Below are 14,668 nucleotides of genomic sequence, written 5' to 3' on the forward strand. Positions count from 1 at the left end.
ATTGGCTTGAATAAGTTGATGAACTTTAAACAAAATACAAATACCTCTTTTGCTCCTTGCAACACTTTTCGATTTTTGCTCCACTGTTTTACGTGCTACTAAGCACCGCTTTGTTGTTTAGCGAAATTATCCTGTTGAGTTTCATGCACATTTCATACACTTAAAGTAAGGATAATATAAAATTTATTGCCAATTTGCATAAAAATTGTGTAAAATTGACACATTAAATTAAATTTAGTTAAGAAAAATGTGTGAGAAGTCAGAAACTTGTGAGGCGTGTAAGGGGAATTTATGCTGACTTTTAAAGGATTTTAAATTTTAATTTTTAATAGAAATGTAATTTGTTAAATTTAAAATGTATATCCGTATTTTTTGCTATATTTGCACATATTCATATATATTAATCTATCCATAATATTTTCCTAATATATCTATATAATATAAATATATATGTATGTTTATACATTTTTTGTTTTACTTAATATTTAAGTGCTTTTATGAAATTTGCCTACACATATTCACATATAAGAGTATTAAAATAATTTACACATACAAGACATATTAACAGACACACATTTTTTGTTAAAAAAATTAAGCGAATTAATTACATATTAAAAAACATTTAATATTAATTTTATATAAGTTTTTATATACACACACAAATATATATGTATTTTATATGACAAATAAAATGTATAGAAAAAAGATCCTATGGGCGGAACCTCCACCTGCTCCCCCAACACTCTACTCACTTTACTGAGTAAGGTAAAGACTTCTGGTTAAGATGAATCTAAACTTCTAGGTACTAAGTCCATTTATCTCGATTTTAGTGGATTAAAGTCTTTTTGACTACGAATTTAGCAGGTGCAGCAGTTAGGCATATTGTGGGAAAAGATGACGTAATTGCTTAAAAGATCTAGTTCATGACAAGTCAGATAAGAAATATATTAATTATACTTGGAACCATAATCGAAATGAAACTACTATGGTATTAACATAAATAACGACCTCTATCTAGTATGCGTATTAACAACGATAAACCGTGGTATCACAATGGGCCATTGTTTCAGCTCAAATGGGCTTTAAGCATGTCTGACACTAGACCAAAAACTTACGGAGGAGTTGACCAAAAATTTACGGAGGAGTTTACCAAAAGTACCTTTAACCATTTATTGAGATACTTTGTAGCCGAATATGTCTTCTGATGTTCTGGCTAAGACTGTGTATCTGGTGGTATGTGTGGTTAGTTTTATTCAAAAGAACAGAAATTCCGCATTCTTAATAAATTAATACGCTAATAGGTTTACAGTAGTACAATAGAATGATTTGCGGTTACAGTAGACAATAGTTTTATGGATCCACTACTTCATATAATCAATAAATGTGTACTGTTATTTGTTTTGCGCTTTATCATCACACTAGAGGCAATTCAGTACGGTACTTTCAAAACTAGCTTCAGGAACATAGGTATTGGCTGAACCTAAGAATTGAATATGAATATAATTTTCTGAATATTACACGATTAATATGGTTCGCAACTGAATATATAGAGATAGCGTTATCATTGACTTAAAGCATTTTTTATATACCTTTATATGACATCTAAAGATGTAATTTTATATTTATTTGTGTGCATATAAAAATAAATTTAATAATATATATTAATTTAATACAATTACAAAACAATTAAATAATCTACCAATAACTACTTTATTTATTTTTAAAAAAATTACACATTTATGAATGCAATTGGTATGTAAAAAGTACAGTACGAAATTTATATCAATTTCTAACTTAAACTCTACACATACATATATATAAAATTCAATGAAATTCATACATTATTTTACTCACTCGCACACATGGCCACTCATATTCCTATATAGTAAAATTTACTGCATTTTTTTAGTGCTGTTGGTTATGAAATTGTTGTTGTTGTTACTCGTACTTACATATTTTATTATTGTTATTGTTGTTGTTGTTTTCTTTTCAATTTATTGGTAGTGTAGTGTTAATGTTAAATATTTTTTTTGTTATTGCACTTTTTGCTTTAATTTCTATTATATTTTAATTCAATTATTATTATATTTTGTTTCATTTGTAAATTGTTTTTGTTTAATATTTTTCGTTTTTGTTGTTAAATTTTATTTAAACCATAATAAATTTATAACACAGGTCTGGCAATGTTCGGTTTCGCTGTTGTCGATGCAATTTCAGATAATTTAATATCGATTGGTACCCGAGTGTCGTACAGTGTTGGCGCCTGCAGTATTATTCCGGCAGTACCAAAAACAACCGCTATTGTAAATATCCATAAGAATAAACGATCCAAAACCATTGCTACATATTTCCAGTCCTCTTTAACCTGTAAATAAAAATGAAAAACATTTGAAATTTAAATTAAATTTAGATTTAAAGTTGTATATATCTAATATGGTAAATATTTAAAAATTTTTATTAAAAACCATTTTGTTTATTTTATTAAAATGACTTTAAATTTGAAATTTATTCTGTTATTCAAATAACAAAATAAATTTTTATCGTACTTTTGAAAATCGTTAAGATTCTAAATTAAATAATAATAATAATAAGTTTTACAGAGTTTTAATCCGATGATAGGTATTAATTCAGTAAATTAAATTTGATAACTTAATTATCAAAAAAAATGATTCAATTATGTTCAAGTATTCAGGAAGTTTAGTTATGATCTCCAGTATATCACCAATCATCTCTGGTTTGAAAGCAAAAGATATCACTGACGGCTCCAAAACCGTTAGGAGCAGTTGATGCAAGAGTCTTTGACCCCAACACCAGAATCTCGCTTTAGTTGTGTGGATGCATCACTATCTTTCAAGTGGAAGTTTAAGTCAATGAGGTCTGCAGTCGATGCAAATTTACTAAAGGGTTGAAAGGTGTCCATATCTGTATATACACAAACAGTAGTAAGTAGCAATCAAGGCATTAGCCGTTTAAAGGTATGATACTTGCTACAACTGACAAACAAAAGCAATTTGATAATTTGCTTAGTGTCTGAGTACATTGGAATCAAAAACAATGAATCTAGAGACAATCTTGCAAGGATACAATCCTTACAATTCTGTGGATCGGAGCCTTACTGTGGAATAAGTTAATTAAAAATAAAGGTTCTGTAGAAAAATTATTTTGTAAACGGAAGAAGTCATTACTGGCGCGACATTTCAGATAACTGTCAGTGTAAAGAGCTTGTACCTTCGTATAACTCCAGTACAGAGTTGAGGTTGTTGGTAGGTTGTCTGGGAATAGAACGAGGACTTTATTTGAATGCAGATGAAACCTTTAGTTGTGTTCTTTGTGATTCTCCGCTTTAATTTGAAAAAGAAAAATGTCATTGGACTGGTAATTGCTATCCCGATATGGTAGTAGCTTGTTTCCAAAATTGACTTCACTCAAAGGACGAAAGGTCTTTTCTTCAGTTAGGGTCGGTTAGAAACACAGAAACTCAACCGTTTTCGCAGTGGTCTGCTGCATTGGAAGCCATTAACCCGTAAATTTTCTTATTCACTTAAATACTCGTAGCTTAGGTTTCAGTATTGATAACAAGAGAAAATCTCCTGTTATTTTATTCAGTTTAATTTCTTTTTAATAAAGAAGATTCTTTAAGAAATTCATAATAATACGTGATTGTTAAGCCAGGGAAATTTTCGGAAATTCATCTTTAGTCTGAAATCCGATTCTATTTGATTGGAAAAGAGCTTTAAGCAGTTTCTAATGCTTTGTTATATGTAATATTCGGAAATTTTTTGAAATTCGCATATAGTCAAATAAAGTTTAAATCTTGCTCTTTGAGAATGAGTACTTTTATTTTATTATGTCGAGTATGCTCTTTGGATATGCAGAATACGATAAGTATTGAAATTCGTTTTTTGAATACTAAAACCTTATTCTTCCTACATGAGAAGAAGTGCTAGAACTTCTAACATATTTTTATTGGTGGTTGTGCAGATAAGCAGCAAACTGTGCTTCACCTTATGTGTGAGTGTCTATGAATGGTTAGAAAAAGATTTTTAGTCTTTAGGGCCTCTTTTCTTACTGAATTGACAAAGCTGTCAACCTGCAGAATTGGTTCACTTTCATTTGAATGGAGGAGTTGTGTCTCTCTGTGTTCTTCGTATGTTGATCTATGTGCTACTTTCAGGAATTTTTCTGGGCTTTATATGAACAGCGCTAATCCATGGTGTTACAACAAATCATTATTTTAGCATAAGTCGGCTGTGGGTACTATTCCGCCACCCCATCTTAACCTAATCAAAAATAGATACTCACATAGTTCGGATTATTTGAACTATTCTGTATATATGTACTCGTATTCCCTTAATAGTTCACAACATAAAATTATTTCAATAATGTGAATAGTATAATTATTAAACTAGAAAATAAGCATATGCTTATTCAAATGAGAAATTCATTTTTAACTTTTACATTTTTAAATATCAATTTGAGATTAAAACATTTCCTACTGTTTTAATGAAAGACACTTAAGCGGAAAAGTCTGCTCCTAACAATAAAAACATTTTTATTATTATTTTTTGAAGAAAAATAAATACATTGGATCATTGCTATGAGATTTTAGTAGGAAAACATATTGAAAGCATTCACCCGTGTGTTATTGCCATTTCGATACTCAAGGGCTTTCCTTCATTGGTGAATGTGTACTTCTCGTTATTACGAGTATTTCGGTGCGCCGCAATTTATTTCCTTTTATTTTTTATGGGTTTCCATTTCTCGGTTTTGCTTAATATTATGTGTGTGGGTTTTTCCACAGTTTTGAACATTCGAGTACTTTTTGGGGAAAATATGGTATTTTTGTATATTCGAAAAATTTGCAGCCTATTAAAAAAAGGCATAAGATAAGCATATTTCATATCAAAGATTTCTAAAGAAGTCAAAAAGGAGCATATTGAAATATAAGTAGCTTCTAAATAATAGTTATTATAGCAATTATTTCAATAACATTATTTAATTTCAATTTTTAAAAAATATTTGTAGATGTTTTATATATGCTTATAACGTCATAATTTTATGAATTAATAATTAAGTATTAGAAATAGTTAAAAATAAAATTCTGGGCTGCTTTACATCAGAGACTCTATTTAAAAAAAAAAAACTCGGCCTCCCAGGTGGAAGTCAGATTGCTTCTTATTCAGGATTTCCTATCGCCAGACGGAAACATTCGCCTCATTTAAAGGCGAAAAGTTTTTACTATTCTCGTTTTTATCTAAAACAAAGACAGTCATAGCCAAAGAGTTTAATCTAGTTTCATATATAGTCGAGGTCTGATTAGATAAACCTGTCTTGTTTTTAAGATATCATACTAGCAGATAGCTATAATGTCAAACTCTGCTTTACTGAGAAGGAATATATTGTCATTGATGAACTAACTCTGCAATTCTATAACTTGGCGGCTACTTAGAATGCTTAAGCAGTAACGACTTTTTTCAGCCATTGATCAAGCATCCATCAGAGATCAATTTGTGATCCAACTAGTTTTACAATAAGGCTGCAGTCGAAAGAGTTTTATATTTGATATTATTCTAGCAAGATTATCTGCAGATTTATTGGCAACAACTACAGTAAAATCTGGTTCCCTTTAGTAATTTATAATTATTATTTCATAATTGACAATGAAATAAAATAAATTTGATAAAATAATTGTGTATTAATGTATGAATCATTTTTTGAAAACATAAGTACTATATATGTACGGTTGTCACCGTTGAATATTCACTATTTAGATTCAAAATTCTGCGATAATTACAGAATTCAGAGTGATATACGTGATTACCTCCGTAAAGGCTTGAGAGCCATGGTGTTCTGGAGATTCCAGAAATTTCCACCGACACCAAATTGAGTTAAATGTTTGGCATTACTTCCCCCTTGGTTAGGAGTCGTAGCACTTTTGCTGATATTTAGGTCAGCATCCAGTCGAAAAATACAACTCCACCACGACACAGCCACCACGATACTGCCAACCTCAATTGGTCAGGACAGCCGAAGCCACGGACCCTGACCCGTGTGGTACCAGATTTACAGTTCCGGTCAGATGCCGTAAGTGAAAACTCACTAACTACCATTTACACCGCAAACAATGTCGGATGGTGCTCTGGGTTTTATTCGCTTTTTACGACAGGCATGCCTTACCTCTGGAATATTCTTTCTCGAGGGGGAGTAATGATTAACATGTGTAAATGAAAACATCTATTTGATATTGTTGTTTTAAGAATTGTACTAGACAATACGAATAGATGCCATTAGCAGCAATACACCATTGTCCTTTCTCATAATTATGTTTAATTTTAAATGTTATACTAATACTATACGGCAAAGGCTATACTTATGATATGCACAAAAAATTTATATAAAATATTTTCAATTTCATTTCAAAATATTAAGGTTTTATATATAAACAATAGGAATAAAATTAAAAAAAAAAATTCAATATAAATATTTTAGATTTACTCTAATCCATTTGTAGTTTTTATTTAATAAAAAAAGGTGCCAGTATTATACTATGATATCTCTAGTTTTTGTTTTTATATAACTACATCATATATCCAAAATATTAAACAAAATATTTAATTAAAACATAAATTCCACAACTTGAAACTTCAAAACAAATTTTTTCATTCCATATTTAATCTTTCTCTTCTCGACTTTCATTTTAATATCTAACATTGCCTTAGTTGTAGAAATTTAAGTGCTCGTATGTCACTGAAAGGGGACAAAAGCCATAAAAAACTTAAAATCCTTTCACGCATTTCCCAGCTAACATATTTCATGTTACGCAGGATATGAAATATCTTAGTGATTCCTTCTCTTGCACATAAAATATTTGACAAATGTAAGTCGGTTCATACGTCTGAAATACGGGGTTTCACAGTAAAGTATGCACCACTTAAATAAATAAAATGCATACTATTTTTCCATTATCCTGTATTTTAGCAAAAATAAATAAAATATTTTTAGTTGTACAAATTTTTGTGGTAATAAGAAAAATATTTATACATTTTAGGATATGTTTCTTGGATTTTATTTTTCGTAAACATTCCTTCAAATATGCAAACAGAAAAACTGAGTTATGACTACCGTAGCAACATATCTTAAAAGATAATACATGGCGTATGAGTAACAATATTTGATTGTCATTAAATTTTTTTGTTATTTAAAAGAAAAATAAAATGTGGTTCTCTTCCAACTTATATTATAAAAGCATTGTAGATAAGATCTTTTTTGCAAGAAAACTTCTCCAAAATACTAGCGATATACAAAAACTGGATAAAAAATTAATTACAGTATGTGTTATTTTATATTCCTTTTTTTACTAACTTTAATAGTTTCTTCTTTATTAGCTGAATCAGAAAATTCAATGTACACATGTAGTTTTTTCAAAAATGATATATTTTATACATAATATTCCAATTTGAAAAGGTAGAACAAAAAATAAAAACCAGATGTGCAGTATTTAAAGGAATAATATCAACAGTTTTGCTGTTCGAATTCGAAAAACTTTTTATTGAAATTATGCATATTGGTTAACATTGAATATGTAATTCATCGTCAATTTTAACTAATTGAAACAACTTGTATTGTTTCTTTAACAAATGATTTATATCTGGAGATCATGTGGCTTTTCATTTAGTAGAATAATTCAATTAGTAAGCTATATATTTCATGTTCTCGATAGTCTATAACTGTTACCACTAACGAAATCATCAGTCCCAGTCAACCCAACTCTTTCCAATTATCGGTTTCAATATCATTTTCGCTGGGGTATCATCATCCATTCCATATCAACATGTGTAGTATCATCATCCGCATCATCCACATTAGTTATAGTCTGCACCCACAGTATCTTCCTCCAACTACCGCTTCCTTCACAGTATCTTCCTCTAACTATAAATGTTATGATAAAGCTCATACAGCTCATTGTACATTCGGATGCATTAAAAGACCAAAGACCTTTTCTTTTGGAAACTTCCAGTGCTGCTGCATCATTTTGTGATAGTATCAATGCTTTTACATCATACAGAAGCACATGTAGAATAAGCGACCTATAGAGTGCAAGTTTTATCTTTCGGTGGAGAGCTCTACATACCAATACATATCAATAGCAAACTGCACTCATTTTAGTACCTATGGGGAATGGTGATTCTTTGCTTGATCTCTAGGCTGCTATTAAAGTTGGATGTAAAACTTCTTAAACTCATATATCGATCATTTACTTCAAGAAAATAAATTTTTGTAAAGACACCTCATACAAAATATTTTTTTTCAATTTCATTTCGTGTACTTAGGGTAGTTTGTCAGTAGTTTCCATTTTTTTCACTTTTAAAGTGCTATTAGCTGGTAATTAAATGTACATATACTCGTTAAGTAATGTGTGCTAGCTTCAGATGCTTAAATCATCCACTTTATAACCGTGACACTCTCATATCATAGTTGTAATAGGGCTTACAATTAATATGACCCTTGCGCTTGTAAAACTGCTACACCTATCCGCCAGCATTCTTTCCAATAGACTTCTAAGTATATGGCCTCTTTTTCTCAACTCTACACCCTAATTACAGGAATAAAGTTTAACACACTGCCTTCTGGATCAGTGTTGGTAGTTTCAGTGGGTTAAAATCACACACAGTGGCTGTCAATGCTTTCTAGCTACCACAAAAACTTTCTATATGTATTATGTAAAAGTCTATAATTTTTGTAAGTGCTGTATGAATTTTGGAATCAATAAATAATAGTGATAAATAATACTTTAGTGTGCATTTTAACGTCAGTTATGATGGTAGTAACTATTTTACTGAATAGAAACTTTTGTATTTAATGGGATAATTGGCAATACTCACAACAAAGCTGTATGATCAGCCAAAAATTCAATAAATAAAAATAATAAAATTTTGTTGTTGTAGTTCACTGCTGTTCAAAACCTCTCTACTAAATACTTCCAGTAAATAATGATTTTTCTTATTTTAAACCCTAAGCATACAAATTTTAGTTAAAATATGCTCTGGAACCCTCAAGTGTAGATAGGAGCAAATAATTCAATAACAACTTTAATTTTCTCTAATTGAATGCATACGAAATATTTCACTTACTGATTTTTCCTTTTTTGCATAAGGACGCTTTTATGTGTATTTTACTCGTATATTAAAATTGACAACAACAATAAAGTCAACTTACAAGTGTCGTTGGAAATGAGTCGGTGTATGTCAAAGTTAATATGGATTTGTGCCTTGGTATTTTTCAAGTACAAAGTGATTTAACGCCTCCCCTTAAACGACACTAAAATCGAATCTGCTTGGTATGCAGCTTAGTACCAAACATTTGATCAGCAATGCGATATGCTAATACATACAACTGCGCCACGATTATCCTTAGGACGAAAGTGTGTATCCTCAGTGTTGTGAGTTTGCCTGTTCGCCCTGCCTTAATAATTCGGTACGCATATTTGCACATAAATTCAGTTTGAATGTCAATGACATACACTACGTGCAATATGAGTAGTAGTAGGCGCTGAAATTAAAGTATTGTGAGTTGTGCTTATCATATCCTTTTCCTTCTGCCTGCATGTCCAGCTGTCAACTTGTTTGTCATTTGTACGAGAGTGGAATGGTTGTTGTTGTTCGCTGTTTGCTATTTGACAAAACACAAAATGTACACTAAAAGAATTTGTACTGTCAATATTTGACAATCAAGTGGGCTGGTAAATTTCTTGATACGTACAAAGCGGCGCTTTTAAAAGGTCAACAAAAGGGCATGTCTTGCCTACGACACCTTATATGGAATAAGAAAACATGCTTACAAAATTTTATTGCCTTCTCAATAGTTGCATTTTGTGTTCGTTCACTTGAAAGTTTGTATCTATTGTGAGTTTGAGTGTGAACGGGTATCCTCGTATGTGTGTGATCAATAGTATCTTGATTTCGCTAAACATATTATGAATTTTGGTCTATATAAATATATGTATAGATATATTCATATAGCATATACTTATATACATAGATATGTACATATATGAGGTGGTGTAGCGTGATGTCTGTGTATGCCACATGCTTTTTGGAAAAATGTGACCAATTGACCAGTTAAGCTGGTTTTATTGCTGGCAGGCAGGCAGCTTTGTTGTGTTACTGTCATTGTTGTTGCTTGTATTGATGTCGAAAATTGCTGTATTGATTTGATTTATGCTTCCAAATTGTCTAAGCGTGCCTTTGCCTATACTAGAGTTGACTGCACTGCGGCATTTAAGCAGGGCGTATTGTGCTCGCTATTTACTCTGAGCGACGCTGTGCCCACTGCCAAATACATATGCCGCCTGATTGCCACGTATGCAATCGTTAATGAAACGGCGATTTCATACTGATAACTGAACATACCCCACAAACGTATATAACTAGCGAAGAATAGCAAAGTAGGAAACGGAAATTGCTACTGTAATATATTCTGGAAAATTTCACAAAGTGTTTTGCTTTGACTAAGAAAGATGCTGGCTATATGAATGGTTGTGTAAGCGTGTGTAGTTGTTATGAAAATCTATGTTAATGCGACTGTAATTTATGTTCATAGACAGATTATTTTTGTTTTTTTTTTGTTTTTTGATATTTATAGTTTCATTATGTTAGCTATTTAGTTAATGATAAGGCTTATTGTCCTAAAATGTGCTATGTTTAATATGCAATAACTAAGTTAACTAAGTTAAGCTATTGTCAATAGCATATGTGCGTGAAAACTATATATAGTAGTTTTATGTACTTACCCTTGTACTCTCCTCCTCTTTGCGTGTCTGATCGGCAATGTACGTTACACCATCCATAGCCTTATGCAGTTCTGGACACGTATGCCAACGATGCCGCACAGTGCTGCTCTCCTGGCCCGAACAGCAGTGTGGGCCGCCTTCACGTTGACAAGCGGGCAGCACCCTGCTTGGCTGTTGTGTTTCTGTTGACTGACATGCTGCACCAGTGCCCATACCTTGATGCGTTTGTATGGTCCCACTGCAGCATGAGTCGGCCAGTGTCGAGGCAGTCGCTGTAGAGTTAACAGTCGTTGTTGACTTTATCACATTGGAGTTGGTATTGCCTAGCAAATCGCTGGTTGTTGTTGACTGGTGTTGTTGATGTGGATGCAATGGTACTGGTGAAAAATTTGCAGATGATGTTGACTGTTGGCGATATAGATGATGTGGATGTGTATGCTGCTGATGCTGTTGATGTAATGTTGTTGTTGATGATGACATGGCACCAGATAAATGATGGTGTGCATGATGTGCACCACCGCTATATTGCGAGGTTGAAGGTCCACCATTGCCTCCACCATTTGTTTGGCAAGATGTTGATGCCATACGACGAAATTTCGTAGGCGTTAATGGATGATCGAGCAGTGAACCACCCGTTTGTTGATATTGACTATGATGTTGTGCGTCTACAAGTGACGAAGTGGTCGATGTCTGCTGATTAACGGTTGTTATTGTTGAGGGGTAGAGTGTTGAGAAATGTCCTGTTATAGTTGAAGCACCAGTAGTGCTCATACCACAACCGCTTATGCCAATAGTTTCGTCCATTAGGTTAAGACTTTGTACTCTGTGCTGCATGTGCGGTGAGGTGCTGCGTGATGTCGTTTTTGGACTATGATGCATTCTAAGCATGAAATAGCGATGAAAGCATAAAAATGCCATTGATTAAAATTTGAAAATTTCACTTTGTAATAGAATTTTGTTGAAAATGTTTACTTACTTAGATAGTGCCACTGGTGGTGGCAGCGGTGGTATTTGATCCCTCAGTTCAAATCCGTTGCATGTGCGTACCATTAAACGACGTGACGATTTGCTACGTGTAAAAGTTAATGAAATTTAATTGAAACATTTTCGTTTGGAGTTAAGAGTTAAGCAATTTCATTTTCGACTTACATCATTTCGCTTATGGGATACAACGGACGTCGCATAACTAAGAAACGTGGCAGCTGGTTAATGAACACAGTACGTACCCAAGGTGCCATTGTGTGTGTTTGCGGTGAGCGGAAGTGTATGTTCAGTACAACCACTGTAACGCATATACTGTGTTTTGATTTAATAACAATAAAACGATTGATTGCAATGAGTACAGTTAAGCAACGGCAACGGCAACGGCAATGGCAACAACAGCATCAGTCCATTAAAAAAAGGCGCATGAAAATAAATTGAAAAATAAATAAATAAAATAATAAAGAACAAATTACTTTGGGGAAATTGATGATGCGTTGAATTACAAATTTTTACACACAACGGAAATTGTACCACAATCTATACTCATTCACTCAATCATGCATTTATTGCCTTACACAATATGCTCGAGCTCCCATATTAACAATGGAGCATCAAGTGAATCTCAGCGCTAAATTGTTGGAATGCAACTGAGTTTATGTGTGTTAATATGTGCAAATATAAATATAAATATGAAAATAAATATAAATATATATATATAATAATATATATATATAACATTATATACATATATTATTAGAAACTCATACATGTTGTTGGTTGTTGTTGTTGGTGTCGATGGCATTGTCGACAGAAGGTGGTTTTGGTGTTGGTTGCAATTAATTTTTGATTGAAATATATTTGGAGTGTGTTCAGTGCACACTGACAAGTTCAAAAATGATTTATGAGTTTAAAAAAATATTAAAAAACATATATATAAAAATAAATAAATAAAATTAAATTGAATTTAACTGCATTAAAATTACAACCTTTGCAATAATATACATAATGTATAATAATAGTTACTAAAAAAATGGAAAATAATCATAAATATTACATTTATGCTGAATTGTAATTAAATTTGTAATTCTCAAAAGATTTTTTAATTTTTGATTCAACTTTATTATTTAATATTGCACAAGGGTTTTGCAGTCATTATACTATTTAACTTATACTAGTAGAGGTTTAAATTGTTAATTTGATATTATTTAACTTTTACTAGTAGAGGTTTAAATTTTTGATTGATAGATTGTTTCATAATTATTTATTAAAAAATCATTATTATTATTATTTAACTTACACTAGTAGAGGTTTAAATTGTTGATTGATAGATTGTTTCATAATTTATAATTCAAAAGCTTAATTATGTATATTTTGTACTTATATATTTAAATATTATTTTAATTGGAAAATCTTCTTAATGGTCTTGACACTTGCAGTGAAAAAATTATGTATGAATTAAAAAACTTTTAAATATTTTTGAAGACCACTAATAATAATGTTTTGAGAATAATCGAAATAGCTGTATAATTGACTAAAATTTAAATAATTAAAAATAAAAATAATTGTAGCTAAAATATTTTCTTTTCCATTAATAGTGTTACGATTTTAGAGAAAAAAATATAGCAATTTTGTATGAATGAAAGAAGAAAGCTAAGTTCAGATAACTACTCTGTTTATAGTCAGTATTTGTAGATTAGATTGTACAAGCGATCCCAAGGTTCTACTTAGTTTATTGGCTCATTGCGTTATCGTTTAGGAACTCAGATTTCATAGAAATTACCTTGCATCTATTACAAAGTACTTTAAAGAGACGTACTGGTGCTGGCCAAGATCCTTAAAAAAGGAGACCCTTAGTGTAGTTAATTGCTGACGGCATTTTCGTCGTCCTCCTTACCATTGTGACAAAAATAATAAAACGGGAGAGTAAATTGACACGCAACATCAAGAGACTGCTAGCATTTTTCTTTATAGAAATATTTTTGAGTCTTATTACCTTGTATTGAATTGCGCAATACAGAAAGACTTTAAGTATCAGTGTATATATCTGTTATGGTAAGAAACAGATTAATACATACCTACACAGATGTGCAGGATATTTCCTAACATAGTAGCATAAACACGGAAAGTAGTTTTATGGTGTAAGAAACGTAAAAAATAGTAGAAGGGAGAGGAAGTGGTGTTGCCATTTTAACTATTTGCCGAAATACAGAGTATCATTCATAAATTTCTTTAATTTGATCGTTAATATGTCGTTGCAATAACAAACTTTTGTAAAATATTATGCCAGTACGGTTTAAATATCCTGCTCGGATTATCGTTTCGAATATTAGATTAAGAAAATCACATGACATGGAGTCATCATTTCTCAAACCTCGTTTGTTGTCAAACTGCTCAGAGAGGATCTTCTCAATTCCAACAAAGCTGGTGATCTGGCTCAACGTTATTTTGTGAAGCTGTATACGTTTTGCAGATACAGATATAGCGGCATAAAAAATGTTTCCAGTTGTAGTGTTAAAATAGGTTGTAAAATCGACAAATATATGGTGTCAATTTGTTTTTCTTGGTTTTTGGGTCTGGGATTTCACTCACTATATATATCTGAATATTTATGGTGGATTTGTCAGGTCTAAGTTATACAGATAAGGTCCAAATAGTGGCTAACGTTTGACTTCAATGTTTCAAATAGTATGTTTGGCAGAACCTAAGATGTGATATTTAAAAGACTGATCTCTAAATGTGAGGTTATCAAATTAATGAAAAATGGATGGAATGTATAATAGTGACAGTAAAGATGTAATTATCTAGTTTAAATTAAAAAATTATTTTTCTTGTTTATAATACTTTTTTATGTTATTTTTTTGCAGGCTAGTTATAACAAATATCTCTATATGATAT

The 14,668-nt window shown here is 31.4% G+C and overlaps 1 protein-coding gene across 1 annotated transcript; it reads right to left on the reverse strand.

Annotated features, from left to right (window-relative positions):
- Positions 1-2,099: 2,099 nt before the first annotated feature.
- On the reverse strand, positions 2,100-12,082 carry LOC119670745. Its single transcript, XM_038081147.1, has 4 exons — positions 11,939-12,082; positions 11,766-11,858; positions 10,790-11,669; positions 2,100-2,365 (listed from the first exon to the last, which is right to left on the reverse strand). Exons 1-4 carry the CDS (start codon positions 12,025-12,027, stop codon positions 2,165-2,167), a joined length of 1,263 nt encoding a protein of 420 aa, XP_037937075.1. The 5' UTR covers positions 12,028-12,082; the 3' UTR covers positions 2,100-2,164.
- Positions 12,083-14,668: the final 2,586 nt, after the last annotated feature.

Source organism: Teleopsis dalmanni, chromosome 1 (genome assembly GCF_002237135.1).
Source record: "Teleopsis dalmanni isolate 2A chromosome 1, ASM223713v2, whole genome shotgun sequence".
Lineage (NCBI taxonomy): Eukaryota > Metazoa > Arthropoda > Insecta > Diptera > Diopsidae > Teleopsis > Teleopsis dalmanni.

Bases quoted from the DNA above. Each gene is read 5' to 3' on its own strand.
- LOC119670745 (XM_038081147.1), bottom strand. From the start codon at position 12,027: ATGGCACCTTGGGTACGTACTGTGTTCATTAACCAGCTGCCACGTTTC. The intron at 11,670-11,765 runs GTAAGTAAACAT...TTTCATGCTTAG, and splicing joins CCACCAGTGGCACTATCTAA to AATGCATCATAGTCCAAAAA. The intron at 2,366-10,789 runs GTAAGTACATAA...TTTTATTTACAG, and splicing joins AAGAGGAGGAGAGTACAAGG to GTTAAAGAGGACTGGAAATA.